This window comes from Heliangelus exortis, chromosome 17 (genome assembly GCF_036169615.1).
Source record: "Heliangelus exortis chromosome 17, bHelExo1.hap1, whole genome shotgun sequence".
NCBI lineage: Eukaryota > Metazoa > Chordata > Aves > Apodiformes > Trochilidae > Heliangelus > Heliangelus exortis.
In genome coordinates this window covers 3,867,873-3,893,348 of record NC_092438.1, presented here as the reverse complement: position 1 = coordinate 3,893,348, position 25,476 = coordinate 3,867,873, and the positions used below count along the sequence as shown (strand labels likewise).

Below are 25,476 nucleotides of genomic sequence, written 5' to 3'. Positions count from 1 at the left end.
TCTGGAGAAAGACTGATCTCTTACTCTTTCACAGGCAAAAGCTTTGCTTTGTTCAAAGGTGAAAGTCTTTTGCCAGCTCCTTGGTTCAGAAACTTTAAGCATCAGGAAACAGCCTTATGTTCTCTGTTCCCTTAGACAGTTATGCTTCCTACCAGCATCTTTCCACATCAAACCTGAAACAGCAACTATGCAAGTCATGTCCCTGATGCCCTTCTCTGGTGCCATGCCCATGTCTCTCCTTGTGTTTTCACTTGTTTTGGGGTTTTTTTAATTACAGTCAACAGGCACTAAGTCACAAACTCACCACCCAGTTACACTCTGCCCCATTAGATTATGGCAGACAAAAGAGGTTACATTTATTTTAGAAAAAGAAAAATTTTACCACTTAAAAAAAGTGGCTTAACCTAAGATGCAAATCAAGAAAATGGGCATGTTTGCAACAAAGCAACAATTAAAAACAAACTCACCGTTTGAGGAGAACATCATACAGGTTACATGAGGGATTTTACTTGTGCATATTTAAAACACAACTACTATAATTTCATTCTTTCAGAGTGGTGATTTTATGGTTTGTGGTCTTGCTTAAGATGCTGTAGAAAGTTTTCCTGAATGGTCTGCTCCTCCTTCTAACAAGTGATATTTATTATATCATTTATGGAGAGTTTCCTGCTAAAGAAGTTTAGGTAGATACTTAAAAATTGTTTACTGAACAAGAAAACACTCTGCAAGGTCAAGTGAACACTTACCTGTACTCTAGCAGACTATTCCACTTAATAGTTTGAGGTGAGAACATGTAACAAAACCACAAACAAGAAACTTAAAAGTAGCTCATCATGCTCTTTACTTTTGTCCCTAAAGCTGCAAGATGACAGAACAGTCTGATTTACTTGCAGGTTTTTTTGCTAAATTATTTTGTTAGATTCTGAAGTAAAGTTCAAAGTACTCTACTAAAGCTGTAAAGTAACTTGCTTGCCAGAAATGTAGCTCCCTGGGTAATTAGTAACTTCAGCAAGCTGGAGAACAAAGCTATTTATAAAATCAAAGTGATTTTGTAACTTCATTCCACATCAACACTCCATATGACATTATTCACATCAATTTTAACATTCCAAAATGAGACTAACACTCAGAAGAAACACCTTACTTCCACTTGTTTCATTTATACTCCTTCCTCCATCTTTTTCTTTAGGTGGATATATGGACTTTCCTTCTGGAAGAAACCCTTAACATTATGCTTTATGAAAAGCAACAGAAGATCCTGAGTGAACCTGCTGACAGCTGAATTGCAAAATCTGGGAAAACCCTCACTGTCCAGAATAGCAGGTTGTGAATTCATAGGTTCTTGTCCTCACTAAGTAGCAAATTTTAAACAGACGGAGCAGAGAGTTAATGAGACACAACAAGTTAAGGATTTTACAACAGGGTTTTTTTCCCAACTCTTTAAACAAGGACAAGAATTATGCTTGCTTGAAAATTTTATTGACACAACTGTTTGGTCCCAACACACAAAACAGCACTTGAGCCACAAAAGAAAGTGTCCAAACAAAGCAGACCACTAAGAAAACAATTCTTTCTCCCCCCTCCAACTCCAAGGAAAAGATGTGCATAAATTGAGGGCTTCAGTGACATTTTTTTTTTTTTTAACAAACATGAATCTGAAGTAGTACATTTAATTGTTAAAGAAATTCATGGTTGTAATGTTTTTAAATCTGCTAGTCCCATCATTCATTTAACCCTTCCGATAAAAAAATATATTGCAATTCACTTAGTTATTTTGTTACACTATGAACACAACTTCTCAAACATATTATTCTATTACTTTCAAACAGCAATTTCATCAGTATCACACATGAATTCAGAAAAGATATGCTGACCTCCATAAACTGCATAACCAGCACACTCACTGTGACAAATGCCTTATTTATTTTCTGCTGAAACAAAAACCTGCTTTTCTTTAGTACTCCAGATGACTTGTAGCTGCATCTCATGAAAATATAATCTCAGGCTGGTCTTTTTCCCAATGCTCCTCTGAAACAGAGATCTAGACTGATCAGTGTTAACCTTATCAAACTTGAGGTGAAAGCAGATGTTCTTGCATTTAACTCATTAAAAGCATTCCAAGAAAGCTTACTTCTAAATACTTTTCTATAGCAGTGTGTCTGTAGAGGTTTACTAAGGACTCATAATACTGTGCCACAATGTTCAGAAAAACTTCCAAGTGTTTCTCTGCATTCACAATGGCTATAAGTTCACTATTGGCAATACTTGCCTAAATTTAAAAGATTTTATAACAAAATCCCACTAGTAAAATTCTGTCTATAGCCATTATTCAGTGGCATTTCCTGTTGCTGGCTGAGACATTAGAGCCCATGTTCCATCTCTCATATATTACAATAGAAACCACCTAAACATTCCCTTGGCCAGTGGAAAACCTCTAGTACAGGTTCTTTCAATACTACAAGCAATTTATTTGTTGCCTGGCAAATACAATCCATTGTAAATGCCATGGTTACCCATAATGGGTAGAAAGTCTCATACACTGGACATTTCTGCCAACTAGAGTTAAGGTTATCCACTGACTTAACTTCTCTTCCAAAGCTGGCCCTTTCAAAAGCCAACACAGGATACCACAAATTGAAAAAAGCTTCCAACACTAGGAGTAAGTTTTAGAATAAAACCAGACACAGCTAAAAGACAGCACATCAAAGAATAAGCTTCTCATTTACTGAACATGCTTAAAAATAGAAAACAAGGTTTAAGCAGAACAACCTTAGCATTTCCACCTGTAGTTAGAACTTTCCTTACAGATGGAAATAGCACCAATACCTTCCATCAGAAAGCATTTTATTAAGACCTGCTCTATTATCTGTAACTTATGCATTAAATGCATATTTCAGAAATATCAGAATCTTCCTAACTTCATTTCTAGACACAAAAAAATGTGTGTGTCTGTACCTTACACATTACACCAAGACAGTCTTTTCCTTAACCAAATCCATGCCAGACTGGGACTAAATATAAAAGGGAAGTTTAAAGCATCCATGTCCTAGAAAGCTCCTAAATGGAACTGAAAGCTACAGAAAATATTTAAAACAAGTTTTACAAGAAATCCACAATCTTCTACAGACATCTTCAGACAACAGATTTTTCCAATGCAGTTACAAGAACAAGGTTCTCCTCTGGAGCACAATTTACTCTCTCACCCTTGTCACTTCAGGTCAGCAAGTTAAAATTTCTCAACAGGCTTTTTGAAAGACAGATCATGCATTTTATTAATACTGTCTGAAACAATACCAGTTAGCAACAGACTATAGAATACAATATGCTACATGTATGATTATACCACTAACAAGACTTGAAGAAAATAAAATCTGTTCCATTTTAATTTAATTAATATTTCACTTTTACTGAACACATTTATGAAAAAACTGTAAAATTTAACAAATGCCAGGATTTTTTTTCAAAATAATAGAAAAAATCTGCTCTGCTGACAACTGTGTTCAGTGTAAAAGGAACAAATTCTTCACAGAATACATTAAATACAAATTAATCTAGGTCTTTCATTAAAATATTTAAGGGCTAGCAAATAGCTTTACTTTCTGCAGACACCAAGGTATGTCTTTCCCACTAAGAAGAAACAATTAAAGCTTGGTTACAGGTGCAAATGAAAAGTTTGCTGCCAATTTCACCTTGTTTTTATGTTGCTTTTTAGCTGGGCTGTCCATTGCATCCTTGTTTAGCTGGCTTTCAGAGGGCTGACTGGGAGCCACTGAAGCATTCTCTGTTGTGGTAGACACCACAGAATCAGAGGTCAATTTTTCTTGAGCTGTGGCAACAATTCTTTGTTTTTCTTCTTCTGTTAAAATCATTATCTCTAAAACAAACAAAACAATTTATTGATCCTCTGTTCTTGAAAAATAGTATTGCTGAAGATAGTATTTTCATAAATATTTGTTGGCCTGATTCAAGTCGGACGTGTTGTGTTCACCTCTGCCTCATCTACTACTTAAATTATCACACTAAACCACTCAGAAAACCACTATGACTTTACTGCAGTGAAAAGGTTGCCACAGGTTGGCAAAAGGCAGTTTTAGTTCTGGATAAGGTACCTATAAGATTCACCCCAGAGAATCACAGCAGGGTACTTACACTCAGCACTGAAGAGTTTCTGATGAAAGCCACCTGCATTTCCAACATGTCCCATGGTGTGATATACATACACCAGTATTTAAGTGGAATTTCATGTAAATCAACTATTTGGTTGACACTTTATTTTCCAAACTGTACAATTTAACATCCATAAGTAATACAACACAAGCAAACTCTTACCTGAGAGAGATGCAGGGCGTTCCTCAAACTGAATGAGGTCTGCAGACTGCAGAACTACTGGGTCAGGTCTCAGCTGGGGAGATGGAAGGCAGGAAGGAACTGGCTCACACAAAAGGTCAACAGGAGATGTGTTTGTGAGGCAAAGAAGTTCTTGCTCAGTTTGATTCAAAACTACAAAAAGAAGAGAACATACTTTGGTATCTGCCACAGAGAAGGGCCAGTTACCAGACAACTCCCCTGCACAGACACCAGTACTCCATGAAGTACCATCTCACACATCTACCTGTGAAAATCAAGCCTAAAGTTACAAAATCAAGAACTGCCCTTAATTAAAAGGGATGAATCTACCCTTCTGAAACAGTAAGTCAAGAGCAATTCCACCAATTCTGCAAATTGCAAAAGCATTGAAGACCACAGCAAGATATGAGCTGTGAACTCACCGTTTCCCAGGTTTTTTATTAGGATACGAACTTACACCAACAGGACTGCTAATATCATTTGCAAATAAGTAACAACACAAAATCAACATAACACCACAAAAAACCAAAACACTATTCTTATCAGAATACAGGAAACAAACATTCTTAGCAAACATTCTACCAAACATATTTTGCATTAGCTTTATCCTTAAAGACTTAAACTTCTACAAGGATCTGTGGGAAAGAATACTCTAGCAGCCACATACACAGACAAGGAGGACAACAGAAGCCCTTGTCAAGAGGACACATGCCTAACTACATACTTTGGGAGAAATTCAAGTTTTCAAGCCACAAAACACTTCTCCACAGGTTCAGATTGACAAACTCACACAGCTTCCCTCATGCTGCTTCACTCTGCTTATTTTCCCCCCTAAGGCAATAAACTTTATATAAATCAACTTTGCATTACCATTGCTAGGTGGTCCTAGACTTAGTTCCATTGATGAAGTGGATGCTGGGATCTCCATAATATTTCCATCATCTTCAGCAAGTTGATTTCCATGATCATCCACATGATCAGCAGGAGGAAAGCTGGGTGAGCTAAAACGAGCTACAAAAGAGGCAAGTTCATTTGGTTTGTTTACTCAAGTCATCTCTGAAAAAAAGGAAACAAGGAAACCAAGATAATGCTCAAAATTGAAATGCTTTACCTTTCATATCATTCTTTAGTACCACAATTCTCTTATGGCCATGTCCTTTAATCCAGACCACCTACAAATGCAAAAAAAAAAAAAAAAAAGACCAGAATTGAACATAAGCACACAATCTCACAGCCTAAAGCTTACTCACTGCCTTTCACCTACCTTTGCACTGACATTTCTTCTAGAAGTAAACTAATTCATATTGCTAACTTGTACCACACTACCCAAGTAAAAGCTTTGGTATAGATAATTGAGACAAAGGCAAACTACAGGCCTAGCAAGTGCACTAACTAGGCCTTTACAAAACAGTATGGTGAAAACACAAAAATTCTATTTTTTTTTACTCTCCAGAACGATTAATTTACTGGAAGGAAAGCTTACAGCCATGATCTGGGTAACAAAGATATTCTAGAGCACTTACAGCACATGTGGCTGACAAGATGAGACAGCAAAATTCCACTTTGTGGCACTTCTGACAAGGTCCCACCACTTTTTACTCCTAAAATCAAAACTCTACCCTTGTTCCTTCATAAAATTCAGAAATGAATTATCTCACTTCATAAAAGATGTCAAGGATGTTTGCAGACTCACCAGGAACAATTAAGTAAAATCTGACCAAAACACAAAAAATGTTCCCTTTTTCTTATTATACAGTCCAGAAGCTATTAGAAATAAAACTGGAATAAGCCTTCTTGGAGAAGGTAATTATTTCAGTAATTCACACCATTTAACAGAAACTGCAGATGTGTAACTATTTTTAATCCATACAGAAACCTCAAAATAATAGTGCAAAACCAAATTCTTCACACCTGTGGAATTGCTCCCAAGAGCTCTTCTATATTATTGCATCCATAGGCCTTAGGTTGCAGCACTTCTCCTGTGTACTTGCTATATGCTACTGGAAACTCATGAAGAAAAATCTGCTGATAATGGTAAGTGTGAAGTAAGGACCTTACATTTTTTGCAAACATATAGAGATTTGTAAGCTTCACATATTCTTCTGCTGCCCCATTGGTAAAAACCTATTAGAAAAAGAGAGGAGAAATAATTACAGTGTATACCTTAGTACCTTCTAGTAGCAATGTCTTTTCAAAATATGAAACACACCAGAAAGCAAAAAGCACTTGCATACCTCAACCAAGTAAGGCAGACTCTTCAGGAGTTCAGTTAAGGTCATAAATCCATATTCACATGGATTCAGTGAAGTATTATGGATTGCTTCATAATGCTGTTTAAGTTGTTCAACAGAAAGAAAGGATGTTCCATCCCAGGACATCAACAAGACAAGCAATTGGGCAGTCAGAATCCGCAGAGATTTTCTATTTATCAATTGAATCTGCTTGCCAGACTCTGTGTCAACAACCTAGAAAAGTGAATTGGGAATGAAGTTAGGGAGAAGGAAAAGTTTAATTTATAATTAAGTTGTGTAGCTGGGGTTTATTTGAGCACAGCTGTATCTGATATTAGATACCAGCATCTGGTAACTAGCCCAGCCAGAAGTACACAGGATAAAGCTTACTTAATACATGGAAAAATTTACTTTGAAGACACAAAAAGCTGTGTAGTGATTTCTGTCCACATGGAAGCCACGATTTTTACTCTTTGTTCCAAACCAGATGGACCTAACTGAGCTCCAGCCAGAAGATCAGCTGCTAAATTAACAGAATTGAAGCAACTAAAGCAGTATGCCCATGTCCATTGACATAAGCCCATCTACATATTCACATATTCACTTGATTTGCTGAATGAGCATGAACTTTCCCAGAGAAAACTGAAAGCCAGAAAAAAACTACGGAGAACATCACAGAAATAATACAAATTACATTTAAAGTACTTTTGAAATATTCACACCCCAGCCTAATGAAATACTGCTCTCAGAGAACAATGCTAAGGACACTGAGACCTGTGATTTGAGACAGGAAATTCCTTACCTCAGCATTACAGACCTCTTAGAGGGCTAAACTACAAATGTAAGATTACCTTCACAACATGGCAAAGCTTCTGCATTAGAGCTGAGACTGAGCTAACATCATAGTCATGAAGCCGCAGGGTATATCCAAATGTCTTGCTGTACTCTGTCAGTAAATCACTCATCATGAGGCAGTTGTCTTTCTGAGACCGTAACAGTTTCACAAACTGGGCAGCAACTGCTTTGACTTGTTCTACCTCTGTGAGAGTGAGAATTTTCTCCTCCCCACATTCCAATACCTACAAAACAAATCATGCTTTCTTAGTAATTTACCCTGTCTGCATGAAAAAAGTGTAATCTGCACTAAAATTTCCTGCTTGCAGGCAAAAATTTCCAGTGTGGCAGAGGTCACCTACCTTCAATTTCTACACAGCAAGCAAAATTATTATTTTTTAATACAACAAAATGGCAATAGTTACCTTTTTTAAAGCAACTTGACACAGCTTTAATGAAACTTAGCCCTGATATCGATTCATTGAATTTTGTAAATGTAATACAATTTAGAAAAATCTGAAATTAAGAAACTGAACTTGAATGTGCTAAAAACCTCATACCATTTTACCAATGAGAAATATTATCTCTGCTGAAACAGATATCAGAAAAATGCTTTAGTACAGCTTAGAATTTTAAAACTTACAAGTAAGACATCTGGTATAGCTTCAAAGAGCTCAAGTAATTTTGTAAAACCATAGTAGGCAAGCTTGCACTGACGACCAAAGTGGTGGTGATAAGAAGGAATAAATTTATTGAAGGGCATTCGAAAATGGGGTTGATGGCGCAGCAAGTCGACCACCTCTTTAGAAAATTGTTTGGTTCTTTCAATTTCCTCTTGTGTACGTTCTAAAATTAAAGAACAAAGAACAACACACTTGGAAAATGCAAGAGAATAAAGAAGTCAATATGAGGATTGATCTTCAGCTTAATCACATGTCACACAAAGTCATTATTTTGTTCTACCCCTGAAATCCTTTACTAAGCTTACACATTTCAAGTACAAAATAATCAGGCCTTTATAGGGCCAGCATTTTATAAGATATTAAATAAGCAAACACATTGACATTTTTGCTGTGTGGTAACAACCCATACTAATAATTCCACAGGAAGTTTAGCTACATGCAGAAATAGCATTATTTTATGTGTTTAGTCACCTGCTTTCCTGTCTGTTCTATTATAACTGTTCCTCAAATGACAAATTCTTTATTTCCTAGGTCAAATTAGTTCTGACAATAAAAACACCCAAGTCACTCCTATGTAGTTTAGTTAATACAGTTTTAAAACTGTCAGTTTCTCTGGCAACAAAAAAATACATGGACATACCTCTTTTGGGAATACAAATGACCATTTCATTATCTTGCTGTGACAAACAAATGGTTGTATCTGGAATTTCTGATATAATATCAGCCAGTTCACACACTCCATACTCTGTAACATCCCAGTCCTTAGAGAAACACCTGGAAGTTTTCAAAAATCTTAGAAAATTGCATAGTATGTGCATGCTGTGCAGGCAAAATAAGTGTAAAATTAGAGACTAAGCCTCCAATCTTAAAAAGTAAGTATGACTTTCATATTGGCAATAATACTAGCATGTGAAACGAAGGGGAAAAGTATTCTGAATTTAATTATCTATCCATTCTGTCCAGAAAAACAAGAGTTACTTTGCTGGTTCATGTTACACTGGAAGAAAGAGCTGTATATACCAGCCAGTGGATGCCTAAAACTAGTGGTAAGCGACCATATGAAGCTCTCTTTTTCAAGCTCAGGTTTTAAGTGATTTAAGAAAATGTAGTAATATTATACAGCTCCATATACAGCTCCATTAAGCAACAGTGTTTGCTTAACAGTTAGACAAATAGTCTTAAAAATCAGGTCAAAGAGGGCAAAGACTGTATCTTGGCCTTAAATATGGCAAACACCATATATAAGGTTCACAATACCATGTAATACATTAACATTTTTACTCTACCCTTCTCCCAAACAGGAACCTCTCAGAAGCAAGAGCACTTCATATATATTCTTATTCAAGAAACTGCCAAAGCTCACTGCAGTTGAGATGTACATTTAGTAGACTCAGAAACAACCAACAGTGGATTTTTTCCAGCAGTGTAAATAAGTACAAGCGTGCACTCCCAAAAAGCTGTTGGCTCACACAGCACAACAGCACATGTGCAAAAGCAGACCACATGCTATGGTTTCCTCAAAGCCTATTAAATACTACTTTCTACCTTCTTAAGGAAAGCATCATTCCGGATTCTTTAAAAAAAAAAAAAAAGGGGGAAAACAAGCTAGAAAAGAACATTTTTCTTGACAACAACAGGTATTACTCCTTACTTGGGTGCCATTGCTAAATCCAGCTAAAGTGACAACAGTACCTACTGACAATCAATCATACATAGTTTTCTAAAGCCTAAGTTTTTGCTTTACTGTTCATGTTCACATGTCACAACCTGCTTGCTTAAATTCCATCTTGTGGTCATGGCTTCAAATAAAGTTAATAATATTAATAAAATACAATAACCCTTTTTAAGCTCCAATAGAGGTAAATGAACCTACTGCTAAAGGAACTAGTAAAGTCTGCCAGAGAGCTTTTAATTTTTGTTTTCATTAGACCTTTGAACTTCCACATCACAACAAAGAGGAAATACAGTCCCCACAGTTTTGGACTAAGATTTAAAGTGCTGACTCCTCTTTGACCACCTTTGATAGACAGGCACAGTTATTCTTTCTTCATTAAAGATAACTTACCAGTGATAAGCCTGTAAGAATTCCCTCACAATAACCTGCTTACTGGCCTGGGATTTGAGAAGCTTCAGTAAGTCTTGAGTAAAGCGCTTCACTTGAGCTCTGTGTGTAAGAGTTAACAAGCGTCTGGAACCCATACCAAGAATCTGAAAGACAATTTTATTTCATCACTCCCATCTAGCATCCTCAGTAAATTCTTTCACAAAGAATTCAGAGGCTAGTTCTAGTATAGGTAGGCTAGAACTAAAGGATGACAGAGTGTTCGAAACAGCAGCCTCATGAAGCCATATACTTTCTGTACCATGGCATTAAGAAATTAAGAAATGGTTCCTCCACATCAATCCTATTGCAACTGTTGCATATTTACAGTTTATTTAAAAGTTCTACAACCAGCTGGTGTTCAAAGTAGTAAGCTAATGTGACCATAGTGTTTCTTTTTTGTACCATAAGACCACTTGACTTACTTCACACACAAAACCTTCAAGTCACAGGCTACACATCACAGCCTACTTTACAAGCACTCAGCACTTGCTTTGTTCTTTTGACAGAGAGCATGATTAAAAACTTTTACTCAAGCACTGGCCACAGGCTAGAAACAGCTTCAAACTTTACTGTGCTGAACCTAAGTCTATGGAATAAAGACTTAATTTCCACAGAAGCTGTTTTGGAATAGCAGGGACAAACAAACATCTCAAGAACTTGGATAATTACAGTCCAAAGTTCAGGTAACCATCTCAGGCTGGATGAGGTAACTGCAAAGCATTTATTACACAACAACAACCAGTAACTGAGATACTTGAAGATACAAGTACAAATCCCCAAGTTCAAAGCAACAGTGTCATACAACTCACTTGAAGTACATGAGGCACTGCTTCTAGGAGTTCCATTAATTTAGAATACCCATAGTCAGACACACGGCACTGCTTTGCAAAGTGATGATGGTATGTTGGGATGAATTTACTGACAGGTATCACACAGGATGGTTGACTTTTAAGTAGATCTATCACTTCTCTGCTGAACTGAATAAGTTGTGGATTACCTACAGGGCTCTTAGAACGCAGAAGCCAGGGATCTACAAAAAAAAAAACCCCAGTATTACTGAAACTTTCACTCGTAATTTTCCAAACAATGCACTTTATTTATCACAGCAGAAAATAATACTCAAGCTAAAAGTTTCTCTTTATAAAAAGCTTAATTATACAAGATATTTACTTTAGGCTAATCTTAATTTTTTTAGTGGAAAGATTAGTTCAGATAAAACAGAAATTAAAAAAAATTAAACAGAAATATTTACCTGTAGTAGGAGGAGGTGGTTTGTTATGTATCCATTTAATAACTTTAATGCCATTTTGGGCAGTGGCAATATTAACTCCAGGAACACAGGTAATTAGATGTTCTAAAGGAACACCACCCTGGCCTTCTGGCACCATTTCAAGATCACTGAACTCTGACATATAACAATCAGGAAAACTTTGGAAGAAAAAAAGCTTCCATTATACACTAAAATACCATTATAACAATTGTCCTAAAAATATCATTATTTGGAGACACTTCCTGAACAAAAAGCTTCAACAGCTTACAAACATATTAGTCTTCATAAAATGCATTTAAATAGATGTGCCTTTTTTTGCTCAACAAGACTTCAAAAAGTAATGATTTCATAATACAGGTATTTTGCTATAAAAGATAATGCCTTACACAAAAGCTGACATCTTTATACAACAGGTAGCTTGATCATTACAACAGGCATCAATAAAATTTTTAATCTTTAACCTATCAGTCCTTCCACTAAAATACTAAATTAAAATACTTTACCTTAGTAAAGGCACAGTACCCTCATGTGTCTGTAGAAGACTGTGAACTTGGGGAGCAAATGTCTTCAGAGACAAAATCACAAAAGGAATTCTGTAAGTATCTGGATCAAACTCATGCTCACTGTAAAAAAAAAACAAAAACAAAACCAAACCCGAAAACGTTGAAGTTTATTTACAGGCTCATTACACACAGCTTCAGTATAGTGTGCCTGTGCTCACATACACACCCACAGTAAACATTACACTACAAGCATACAATATGTAGTGCTCCTAGCTGACAGTACCAATATGAACAGGAACGAGCTACTTCCCTCTTTTCTTCTTCACAACAAAACAACACAGCTACAGCAAATCTCCAGAAATCAAGGAACATTTAGAAGATCACATTTTTATCATACTTAGATAAAAACTTGTAAAATAAATTTTAGGAGCACACAACAGGCAGTTAACACCTATTAACTGCTCAAGCTCAGCTGAGCTGGTGTTCTTAAAAAGTTCAACATATGGCTTCAGGAAATCTCCAGCCCCATATGAATCACTTACTTAATGTAGCTGGAGAACAAGGAATGATCAGTTCCCACTATAACAAAATTCAACTAATGTAAAACTCTAGACTGTATAAACCTGTCTGTATAACTAGAGGAAAGCAGGAAAGTAGTATACCTTTCAGCTTTTGGTTAAGAGGAATGCAATCTTGGCAGCTGTTCTAGACACAATCATCTTACCTGAACAGACTGATCCCCAAGAGCTGCCTAAAAAGTCACTGTGACATCTCACTATTTTCTGCCTGACTTATCCTTGTAAACATATAAACAGTGACTGGAGGATGCTGTATGAACACATATACCTCAACTTTAAGATATATATAGCTGTTAAACACTGTTCAAATATTTTGTAAGATTTTAGAGTATTTTATACACAGCTTACATAAAGTCTTTATTCAGGCAATGCTGCTTACAAACAGGTTCGTGATATTCCAGCTCTTCAAATATTACAGGACTACAGTTTGCTGATGAACCATCGTGTGACTGTGAAGATCCCAAGGGACTCTGCCTGGCTTGGCTGCTGGGTAAAAGGCACACCAGCCGCCCACCTCCTTGGTCACGGATTGCCACAGTATCTGTCAGTTTATATAAATCTGATACAATCAACTTATGCCCAAATCTAAAAAAAAAAAAAAAAAATGGAAGTAAGTACACATTATAAAGGCAGTAATCCGTATTTTTTATTTAAGAAACGGGAATATACTAGAAACTACTCTAAGCAAAAAGTTAAGGTAACTTATCTACTCATCCCAGTGAAGAAAAATTTAAGTAAAATACTGAAAGTATAACCCTCTGACAGGCCAGTATCACAGTCACTGCCTCTGGATAGATAATATGCTGCAGTATCTAACAACAAAAAACCCATAAAAAGTAATAGATGAAGTATTATAATTCACTATTAACAACCAAGCTATTTTTAGAGATATTAGAGGAAACGATAACTAAGAACTTACTTCTTTTCATAAATTTCTGTGAATTTGAACACAGGCAGACAGCAAGCAGGTGCATCCTGCAGAATGGACACAGCTTCTGAGCTGTAAGAGAAGTTTTGTAACATGAACACAAAATTAGCATTAGAAATAGGCAGTCTCCAGCCCAAATTGGTGAGATATTTACAGATGCAATTTATGAACTGTAAATATTGCAGGACAAATTGCATTCCCTTCCTCTCCAGTACCAAAACACTGACAAGAGGATTGCAGTTATTAACATCTCTGCTAACTCATCTAGGTCATGTCTCTGAAGGAATTCCATCTTTCAGAGGTGGCAGTAAAATCAAGCATCTATAAAATGCAACATTAAAGCTGCAGCATTACAAGCTACCAGCCTGGTCATTACATTAAGACCCTTGAACAGGTATAAACTAAGACAAGAATGAAATAAAGTTGTAAATTATACAATGGCAAGCAGTGTATAACTGTAGAATGCTCAATACTCTAAGCATTATTTTAACTGGAACTTTGTGAAAACATGAAGACAACATTTTTCCCATCACTTTGCTTCAATAAGTAAAAATCTGAGACAGAACACACTTGTTTTCTCACTAGCATCACTCTAGTTCTGTCACTTTCCATATAGGAAATGGATATCAAACACCAACAGCTTTTAAACTGTGTATCATCCTCAGAGAGAATTCAAAAGTGATTTCTTGGAAGAAAGAAGATACAAAGTGTAATTTTAACTCAGCTGCACAAACCAAGTTATTGTGGCCGATCAGTTTTATGAAAATCTGAGCAGTCTCTCCAGATGCAACTTAAAATAAGCAGCGTAAAAAGACCAAATTAAAAACTAACCTAGTTGTATTTAACACATTCATCAGGCCTAAGACAAATTTTATTTTCCTGGCAGTCCTTCACTGAGTATTTTAAATCCTACACATGCTGTAGCAGTTAAGATGCCAAAGTGCTTATTACCTCAGTAGAGAGAGTGATTTACTAGCAGCTCCTGTTGCCAAGGAGACCTGGATCCTTTTACTGCCAATTTTGTACCGATGCAGACTGTTGACAGCACTGATTGCTTCTTGCAGATTTTCCATCTGAACTGTAGCCTTCAGCTGGTAGTCTGTGTGAGGACTGAGCTCTACACTTTTTACCTGAAAAGAAAACAACACACAAAAAAATTAATAACATAGCACAAGTGGTGATAATTAATTTTAACATGATATTTAATTTTACCAAAGTTCACAATAGCTTTACATTCCTACTCGCTTAAATCTAGACCACAAACATACGTCCATAAATCCATTAAAAGGAAGTACTTAAAAATCCATTTAATAAGGGTATTTTCACCTTTACCTTGCCATGTCTTGAGAAAATTTCTTGTAAATTTTGTTGCAACTCTTTTCTGGACAATCTGTAATCTATGTTGCTGATGTGAATGTCTGCACCATTTCCAAAAGGATCAGTAGAGTCTGTACCACCAGTAGGATTAACTACATTAAACGTGAGTGGAGATGATCTATTTGAGAGGTTTGGAGACATACTCCTAGGTAAATAAAAACATTTATCAACTAAATCAGCTACTGCACAATTCTGATACATATATGCATCTCAAAATGAATAAGAAAATAGACACAGGTCAGGTGCACAAATATGGGTCTCAGAAGGTACTATTTGTGAAAGCAAAGCAAACTATACAAGCAAAACATCCTAAGAAAAATATTTCCTGTGAAAAGAAAATTCATATCATGGTTCAAAGTCACCCAATTTCATAATATATTTTAATAAGACAGTAGAAAATTTAGTGTAACACATTAAAAAAGTCAAATTCATTTGCATTTTTTAATAATAGGCAAAGCCAGACATTTAAGTCTGCAGGAATACAACAGGCCTGGATTAATTTTAATGAATTGATGAAAACGAAGAGTAAGATGTCTATAATACCTCTGAATATTTTTCAGAAGCCTTAAAAGAAAGTTTGCAGGAAACAATTATCACACAGTAAGTTTCTGAAAGAGTTCACTCTTATTTTTACATCTGCCCTCTCTTAGGTGTTATGCTGCACAACCAGTTTCCAGGGCACCTATTCATGAAGTCTCACTTGACCTCCCAAGTAAAACACACTTACCGAGATGACCAGCAGCTCTGAGACATGAATAAAGGACTGAGCTGTCTTGAGGCTGTCAACTTACTGAAAGCTGAAGGATAGCTGACCTGGAATACAGTTTCATCTTTATCTTTATCTACAGGGGAACTGCTAATGCTCCTGGAAGCAGAGGTCTCTTTTCTATTTACAAACAGAAGAAAGAAAAAAGAAATTACATTACAGAATTCACATTATAAAAAGCATAGCTAACTGGTGTCTTGAATTTTTAAACTTACTTCTGACTACTTTTGCAGGATGATTCTCCTGTTCCAAATTTTTTGGTTGCCAGAGACACAGGAACTGCTGTGCTAGAGTTACTCTGAGGACAGGGAATTTGTTCTCTTGAATGTTCTTGCTGGTTTTCAGCATTTCTACTGATGGTCTTTGATTCAATGCGGCACAGCTCCTACATGAAACAGAAGAAAGGTCAGCTATAAAGGCACCAGACATTCCTTGCTAGAGGCTTTCCTTCTGATGGAAACCTGAATAACTGACAAATTCTGCTTTAATAGCATTTTCACTACAATGTCATAATCAGGAATATTTGATTTTATGTGACAAAAAATAGTAAACTGTTGAAATATTTTTCTAAAATTCGTTGAAATATTTTTCTAAACTGCAGATTTATCCTGCTTTCCTTTAAAACTAGCAGATGTAGATCTGTAGATTATACCCAACACTAATACAGAGGTCAAAACTGGCCTACAATTTGAGACTAAGTACCAGCAGTATTTCCAAACTGAGAAAAATGCAGCATGGCAAGGGAAAAACAAGCCTCAAATTCATTATCTGCTTTCCAAGCAGATTATTACAGCCTCTTTCAGGAATGTCACTATACATTATGGTTATTCATTAAACAGGATGAGTTAAAGCAATAACAGAAGCAGTTCTCAGATCATGAGGAAAAGCAAGAACACTGAACAAAACAGAACAGTACCTGTAAACTTTTAACATTGGTGGGCTTGATGACTGATCCATGAACCTGGAATCCTCTCCCCGCAGAGCCTTTGGTGCCAGAAGACTGATCACCAGATTCCTTGTTGAGGAGGCACAGCTTTGTGTTTTTGTTAATTTTTTTGGGAGACTTCACCTTTTCAGTCCCCACAAAACTAGAGCTTTTTGCTTCACTCAATTCCTTGTTTTTTGGAGAAAAGGACACTACAATCCTATTACCAAAAACATCTTCATTTTCCATTCTCTTCCGAGCCCGTTCAGCACTGTCTTGATTTAAGAACCGAAGCACTGCGCTGCTCCCAGAAATGCTCAGCACCTTCCCTCCACAGTTATCTGACAAACGCCTGAGTCTGTTGCCAACACTTTTGCTGTCTCTATTCGTTGGCAGATTATAAACATATAACAGTGTATGGCAGGCCTGTTCAAGGGGAGTAAGATACTGTTATGTCACAATACTCTCTTGTTCAAAACCATTACTTTTAAAACCAGTTCTGGTGACACAAGCTCTCCTCCCTACCACCCGCCCCGGCCAAAGTCATTCTTTTTGCAGCACTCAATTTGCTTAGAAAATTCTCACACCGAGGTAGATCTTCAAACTTCTGTCTCCAATATAATTTAAAGTTATAAAAGGTTACAGACTCCCTTGTGTCCTCCATTGATCAACACCTGATCACTCCTCTAGATAAGTAATCATCACTGTTTACAACTCAGGAACTTTGTATATTCTACACATGCATGTGAACACATCTTCAGGAAGTCACTTCAAAGAAAGGAAAAGTCTGAGTGCTGTGCAAAGACAACACAGCAAATACAGACATGTCAGGAAGACAAAACACCTGAACACTAGAGACAGTCACTCAAAACTATTAGGAAAGCACTGCAGAGCTGTCTTACTGCACAGCTAAGTTCTCACCCTACCTTTCTCTCCGTGAAAGGCATAAGATACATTATGTGATAAAATATTTAGTGATAACAATATGCCCTTGCTATTTTACTTCTTCAGTTAATTACCTTTTAATTATTTCATTATTTCAGTCTTGAAGCAGAAAGCACATTCACACATTAGTAACAAATACAATCAAAGAAGCAGCAGACATCTTGTCTCACAAAAACCACACCAATATTAAACTTTGGCCTGCTCTCCCTTTAAATATAAAGGAAAAAAAATGAGGTTGTTATTTGGAAATGTCTGTTGCATAACAAAATGAAAACCTTACCGGCATTTTCAGCGGTAACCTTGGTGGCAAGTCTGAAATAAATTCTTCAAAGCAAATAAGCTCATGAGCATGATGTAAGAGTGCTTCTGAGGCTTGGTTTTTGTGCACCAAAATTATCCGAAAACCATGTCTGTGTCTCAGGTCACTGAGTTCCAAAGCAAAGTTTACATCCGCTGGGGGAGACAAAAGAAAAAAAAAACAAAAAAAAAGCCAACAAGGAAATACAAGTGAAAAAAAAAAACCAAACCAGACCTCACCTGACAAATTCTATTTACCATTGGAAGTATTAGAAGTTTCCAATGAAAGAGCACCAATAGCTACAAGGCTTCTCAGATTTAATTTAAATCAGCAGTGAGCATTCAGTCTCACAGACAAGGCTTTCCTTTTTAACAGCAACCTCAAGCAACTTATCAGCAGGGCATTCAGTCCTGACTACTTTTAAGGCAAACATTTGTTTAGCTTTAGGGAGAAACCCAAGGCAACACATATCAATTAAATAATTGACTGGCTTGCATATTTAACTGTATAGGGTGCTGCTACAAGAATGAAAACAACTCAAATACATTTTGTTCAAAGCCTTCTGAAAGATTGCCATAAGGATTAAACTCATTTTACTTTATTAGCTTCCTGCTGAAGTTATCCAACTTTAGACAGTATTTATACACATACACTCAACAAGACATCAGATTCCAATGCTTATTTCACTAAGCTAAGTTTTTGTCTTACTGCCCTTACTTTTCCCTTGCTGCCACCAACATAATTAAGAATTCTTGAACAATTCAGTTAAAGCTGATTCTCAACACAACACTTGAAAAAAGTGGAAAACACTATGCAAAAACACTACTGCAGAGACAAACTGAACTCTGTACAGTTGATGTGTACCACAAACACTTACTTGACACAAGAACAACAGTGGCAGGTGCAGTGTGTGTATCAGCAAACCTCCTAAGACTCTGTCTGAGTTTGTCATCAGCAGCATTCTTTGCTGTAGCATTAATGTGTGCAACAGTCACCTGTGGAAATGGAAAATTTAAGCTCCAAACAAAAGCCTGAATACGTGTTATGCTTGCTTAAATTATTTTTTAAATTAACATAAATACAAGCTTTCACAGGCACTTTTTACTTAACACCTACATGCATTAAACACAACACATACAAACAGTTCTAATGAGCAACAAACTTCAGCTCTAGTTGTTCAGCAGTGTCTTGGGAATGACTTCTGCTGTTTAGTTTTGAAAGGCATCACAAAGAGCAAAGTTGAGCATTAAGGACCCCACCCATGAACTAATAAGCTCATGCACCAAAACCCACAAAAGCCAACACAAAGTTTCAGTGAACAGTAATCACTGGTGGCACAACTGGGAGTACGCAAAACCTCCAGCAAGAACATCAAGTCAGATGCTGTTCTGATACCTGGCAGTTGTTCAGCTCCTGAATAACTTCTTTGTTTTCTTTACTGATGTCACATACACAGATGAATTCTGCCTCTCTGTGGCCTTTAAAAAACTTTTCACGAATCCTCTGTACGACTGCTATAGCTGAACGGCCAGTGGGAACTGAACAGTTTTCAATATCCCAGAAGACTCCAATGGGGGGCAAATTTTCCAGAACTTGTCCTGTTATTGCAACTTCTGGAGACCCTGCATAGGTTTAACAACACAGCTCATCACATCTCCAAATACCACTAAACATGCTCTAAACTTTGCACATGGAAAGCTTTATGTTTTAGAGAAGAACAAGCCTAGGAGTTCAGATTTATTTTCTTAAGGAATTTAAAACAAATCAAGTATTTTCAAAATTTCTCGAATGCAAAACTTTGCACCTCAAACAAGCCTTAAAAAGAAACTTAGTCACTGCTAAATTTGGATCAAAATTCAATACAACTTCACTCTTATTTTTAAGCTCTGAAACAATCAAGTAACATACTAGAAGTTACCAAATACTGAAGTGGCATGCACAACGAAAACTATCTGAAGCTGTATCACACTACTCAGTGGGTGTTACATCAGTAACAGAAATTGAACATGAAAGCTGCCAAAATTTACCAAATTGAAGCCAAACCAGATGAGATTACCAATGTAGTGACGGTGATCACAAGAAAACCAGAAAAGTATAGAACAAGCACAAAGGCATCCTACAGCTCAGAAGCACAAGGCTAACAGTCTTTGCTATTACAGATTAAGAAGCACAAATAAACTTGCTGTCATTTCAACACTGAGTATCAATTTAAATTTTATCAGCATTATGCACTGAATTCCATTCCCACAAAACAATTGGCAAAGAAAAACAAGGAATAACAGAATCCTCACAACTCAAAAACCAACTAAGAATCAAAGCTAGCAAAGAACACAAAATAAAGCACAACAGACAAACGTCATGCTTGGGTATACGTTGCCTAGTTACTCTTTCACAAGAATAACTGGAATTTCATTTTGTATGGCTAACTAAAATGAGCACTGCACCTTAAAAACCTAATAATGGGTGAAGTCTTAAGATGACAACAAAACTAACCAAGTTCTTGCACTTCCATCACTTAAGGTTTGTCGCTTTCATACCACCTATGATTTTTCCAACTAAAGCAGTACTAACACTGTAGAAAGCCCATTTTTAGAGCTCTCAAGGCTTTACTGAAATGTCAAACATGACACCTTTACTGCATATGACAGTACATGACTGGCTAACAACAGGCTTTTCAAAGTACAGATGAAGATAATTTCTTTATACACCACCAGAAAAAAAATCACTTTCAAGCACTTAAAATTGCTTCATCTAGTTCTTACAACTGTGAAAAAAAAAAAAAAACACATCAAAACTCTGCAGACAATATATGGATCACTAGGTAGTCAAAACAAGTAAATCCAAAGGAATACTTTGCAAAACAGACAAAAGGTATTATTTCACATTTTAGTTGGCTGTGAGTAGTTTATAGCAATTACCAGAGAACAGTGCAATTTAAGGGAACTCTTCATGTGAAACAGTATTTAAGGAGGACACCCCCAATATGCAAATTTCAAACAAACGTGGTTTACCATATTTCTGTGGTGATTTGCCAAGGCTGCTCGCCAGCAGCAAACTCTTCTCATTTCCTGCTCCTTTGGTTCCACAGCCATTACATATTGGGATAGGAACAGGTGCAGTCTGTGCACTTGGAGGAGGAATATTTGGCCAGATTTTAGCAGCTATGCTGTTTCTGATTGGCTGTTGGGACAATTTTTCAAAACAGATGTTCATTTAGTATACAACATTAACACACACTATGGCATGCAGAAAACACTGTTTTCCTTCTGCAACAAATCCAAGTTCCTATATACTTAAGCAGATGTTAAAAGTTAATTAACATTACCACTGCATGAAGGAAGCTTCTATCCTGGAACCTTTCCTAGTGTACTTAGCTCTAGATTTCCAAATGCAAGGAAAGATTCTATTAAATTCTGCAAATCAAGACATAGCATGTATTAACATGTTTTTTTTTAAAAAAAAAAAGGGCCTAATGTGAAATCAGCACAACAAAAAAATGTGGAATGCTCCTCCAAAATAGCAGTCAATTTCAAACACACCGATATCACCATTTAATATACTGAAATTAGGACATTTCAGTTTAATATTGTAAACTCAAATTTAAGTACACATTTTGAAGTTGTGTATATTATTTCTCTTGAATTTCTTATTAAAATTCAAGCAGGTTTAATCAATTTGAAAACATATCAAACTGGTATTGAGGTACAAATTAAACTGAACTAAGACCTACCAAATCAAAACCAGAATATCCTTACAGCATCAGACATTACATCAGCTTTACATATGGATCTTCATTGATCAGTTGCCCAAGGGTAAATGTTAATTGCTGGTCGTGTTTTGTCATTACTATGGAATACTTTAATTAGAGAAGTCAAGAAGAGGTAATTGTCCTCTAGTCAGATTTCTGCTTGAGTACACTGCAGATCCCCTGTAGCCTAAACATTGTGATAACCACTTTTGTCTTCTTACTGAACTGAATGTTATCTCAGAAAACAGGCTGTGTTCAAAAAAGCTACCTAGTAAATCTGAACTGTGTCAAACAAGGATGCAAGCTGCAACCCATGGAAGATGGTGTTCTGCTCAAGCACCGTTATTTCCACATTAACCATATACCATGTTTAATGAATGAGAAAGGTGGCGTGTACAAACCTTGCTCAAGCAGTCACTGCAGTAGTGAGAACCCTTTAAGCAAACTGAAGGTGCCATGTTTAGGTGCAAAGGGTTGGCGCACACGCGTGATGTTAGCTCCGACTGTGCAATATGCTCATCCAAGTGGCCTGGGGCCCCACTTGTGAATTCAGAACAAGGAAAATAACCAGAAGATGTGCAGCTCTGAAGGGCTGGGAACTGATGCAGTTTGTGCACGTTACCATGACAGGACTGGAAATGGAGTTTTCCACAACAGGGCAGATGTTGACAGGAAGAGACACTGTTTTCTACACGCATGCCAGCAGGAAACTCGCTCGCAATCCCTGCCAAATTGCTTCTAGGTGGAGAGTTCTTCAGTGAAGATGCAGACTGATAAGCCAGTCCTGACCCTACTTGACAAGTAATCGTTCCAGTGCCTTTTGAGTCTAATACTGTGCCAGGGTGAATCAAATTACCACCACCACCACCACAATGTACTTGTGGACTACAAGAGGAGTCAGAGCCATGAGCACAGCAGCTTACTTTCGGGGCAGGTGAAAGCTGTATTTGCTGTTGCTGAAGAGGATGAACATCAGGAAGTGGTACTGCTGGAAACAGCTTAGAGCCAGCATTATGTGGAGATGAAGTATCCTTCAATTCTACAGCACCTTTCTTGTTCTCCATGTAGTCTTTCTGGAAAATGAAAGCTCAGTTATGCTCAGACACACAAGTAAACCAACAATTTTATACTATAACAAGCCTATTTTTCAACTACACTTTGAATAATAATAATGTTTTAAAGTGTTATCTTTATCATAACTTACTGTTCCAGAGCTTTAAGCCAGTAGTTTGGAACAACTTTTACTTTGCAGACTGAATTTAATGCATATCTTACTACAGTGTTATTGGTTATATATATTGAATTGGTTATATAAGTTCAGAAACCATTCCTCTCTACCCAGTACACTTTGCCAAAAGCCTGCCTAGAACTTTTTAAAATGCTGAATTCAAGAATTTACCCTGGCTACCTTCCTAACATATCTAATGCATGAGAATAGCAACACAAGATGCCTGCTTATCTGTTTCCCTCATGTCTTTTACTGAAAGTCAGATTGACCATGCACGAAAGTTCCTTAACAGCTGGAGCTTGTTTGATCAAGTAATCATCATGTTGCACATGCACCTTAACACTTGATATATTAAGTTTATAAAATCACATGCAGTTACAGCACAGGAACACTTAAAGAAACCAATGCAAGGCAAAATTAGTCATTCATGAAAAATATCACCAATATATAAGTAACTAACATACAGTAATAATTCAGAAAACTCTTAATTTGCCTGCAAACTAAATTGCTAAAATCTGGAAACATGAGGAAAACATCCAGACTCTACTCCTCAGCAGTAACTTTATGGAGCTTTCAAGAAACTGCCTTACACACCTTTTAAGCAGTCAGTTGCATTATTCAAAACAGAGCTGTACAGAGTAAAGTTTCTCAAGCACTGCAACTTGCCTACCTTCAAGAATACTGACAGAAGAGCTTTAAACACACAACTTCAAACCTTGAACTTCCAGGTAGATTTTGTACTCACTATGGTAACTGCTGTCTCACTTTTCTCTTCTGCCCACTAACACCCTTTAGTCCACAATACCTGCACCAGGATACCAACCATGCTTTTAATTAAGCAATGAATTACCGTTTTTGAACCACAAGGCAAAGACTTCTCAGCAGCAGAAAAACAATTAGAAAGCTTCCAGAGCCATGGTTTAGCATCATTCTCTTCTTGCTGAAGCCATCCAAATGATCTATTGCAGAGGTTCTCTGTCCTGTTTCCTTCCATCATACAGCCAAACAAAAAGGTTCAACATTCTTCCATCCCCCCCTCCTTTCATCCTTCCCACCTGCTAATGACGAAAAAAAAAAAAAAAAAGGTATGTTTTAAATAACTTTTAAAATAAAACAGAAAATAAAGGGCTGTCCTAGGAAATCTTCTACTGCTGGATCACTGAGCCTGCATTATTTATGTTAAACTTAATTATGCATAAAAAACCCTGAGCATTCCTATTTAGTACAGGAATACTACCCATGACCTGCAGCAGAGGCAAGCTAGTCCATAGAAAACACTATTTAAGTCCATGGCATTATCTACAGTGTCCCAGAAATGCATTGCTGCTGATATGACATAATTCCTCAAAACTTTCCGTGCATTCTCCTGGAAAGAGAAGGCAGGAGATAATTTTTCATCAGTAAATACAGAATAGGTGCAGCTGAACTCAGCTGAAAGAGTTAAACTGCATATTCATTCTTATTCTTTTTCCATTGGCTAACAAAACTATATATACAAACTATATACTAAACCTCCATCAGCTAGTACTTAAACTGATCTTTAAATTATTTGTTACTTACGAATATTACAAAAACTTTCTGATTTACAGAACCACGAAAAAAAACAGCAACTAGTTTAAGGCCCAACCACATTATACCAAAAAACTACAATCAGCAACTAAGTCATCTTATCGTGCAACCACGTAGGGCATTCATTAGACTACACTCCTTCAGTATTTTTGCATTTAATGTTAAACGCAGTAAGCATGGAATACATTTCATGGCATTACATTTGCCCTAACATTATTTTGACCACAAGTAGCTTGACTTTTTATAGAAAAGAGATGCTTATTCACACCAAACCTAAGTATCCCAACGTTACGTTGTATAAAATATTAAGTCAATCAAGTTCTACAACTCCGTAACGTATTACTTTTAAAAATGTCTGTTTGCACCAATTCGTTTAGGAACTAAAGCGCTACCTGAAAAGATGAAGTTATATTAACGACCTACGTCCGCGCCTTGCCCTCTGCGGCTCGCAGCACCCCGGGTGCTTCCAGCTCGGCCTGGCCCTCAGCCCGGGGGCCACGGCGAGGCCCGACCCTCCGCCCGCCCCAGCACCGCTCGAAGCGCTGCCGGCCGAACGGCCTCTCCCGCCCGCGGGGCGGCGCCGGGCCCGGGCCGCTGTGCAGCTCCGCCCGGGGGACGGCAGCGGCCCCCGGCCCCGCCCGGCCGCGGCACTCCGCGGGGGCCTCCTCGCTGCCGCAGAGCTGCGATGGCAGCACCGACTAAGCGGGAGCCGGTGCGCCCGGCTTGCCTGAGCTCTACCCCGCTCGCTCGCTCGCCGCGCCTCACCTGAGCCGCCCCCGCCGCCGCCCCTCACATCCCGCTGCCGCCGCCGCCCCTCGCCCCCTTTGTTGTCCTCCCGCCTCCCTCTCCGCTCCTTCTGCCGCCAAGCGGCGCCGAACGCCGGAAAGCAGCTCGCTGCCGCAAAGGCGGCTGTCGTAACGCCCCGCTCCCTCCTCCCCGCCGCGCAGCGGGCCGGGCCAGGCCGGTAGCGGCGGATTTTAAACCCGATCCGAGCCCGGGGCTCCCGGCAGCCCCCGGTGTGCGGCCTGAGCCGGGGTGGACCCCAGTGACACCCCGAGCCGGAGGAGGGTTCTGCGGGAGAGCCCGATCCCAGCTGGAACGTTGCTGAGGCGGCTCTGAGGGGATGAGGGCGGCACCTGAGG

General features: G+C 37.8%; 1 protein-coding gene across 3 annotated transcripts; it reads right to left on the bottom strand.

Annotated features, from left to right (window-relative positions):
- Positions 1-1,457: 1,457 nt before the first annotated feature.
- Positions 1,458-25,185, bottom strand: MARF1 (meiosis regulator and mRNA stability factor 1). 3 transcript variants are annotated; one of them, XM_071761323.1, is made up of 27 exons: positions 25,100-25,185; positions 23,616-23,823; positions 21,939-22,610; positions 20,801-20,969; positions 19,185-19,411; positions 18,667-18,784; positions 17,772-17,944; positions 16,538-16,972; positions 15,837-16,006; positions 15,583-15,741; positions 14,811-15,000; positions 14,430-14,608; positions 13,470-13,550; positions 12,899-13,135; positions 11,973-12,092; positions 11,452-11,627; positions 11,009-11,229; positions 10,161-10,303; positions 8,736-8,869; positions 8,056-8,258; positions 7,430-7,657; positions 6,582-6,812; positions 6,259-6,471; positions 5,459-5,519; positions 5,218-5,358; positions 4,330-4,500; positions 1,458-3,874 (listed from the first exon to the last, which is right to left on the bottom strand). In XM_071761323.1, the coding sequence occupies exons 2-27, from the start codon at positions 23,760-23,762 to the stop codon at positions 3,642-3,644; spliced, it is 5,232 nt and encodes a 1,743-aa protein (XP_071617424.1). In that variant the 5' UTR covers positions 23,763-23,823; positions 25,100-25,185; the 3' UTR covers positions 1,458-3,641. The 3 variants fall into 3 exon arrangements, with proteins under 3 accessions (XP_071617424.1, XP_071617426.1, XP_071617425.1); XM_071761325.1 differs by having other exon boundaries at positions 22,461-22,610; positions 25,100-25,159; XM_071761324.1 differs by lacking the exon at positions 25,100-25,185 and having other exon boundaries at positions 21,939-22,606; positions 23,616-23,756.
- Positions 25,186-25,476: the final 291 nt, after the last annotated feature.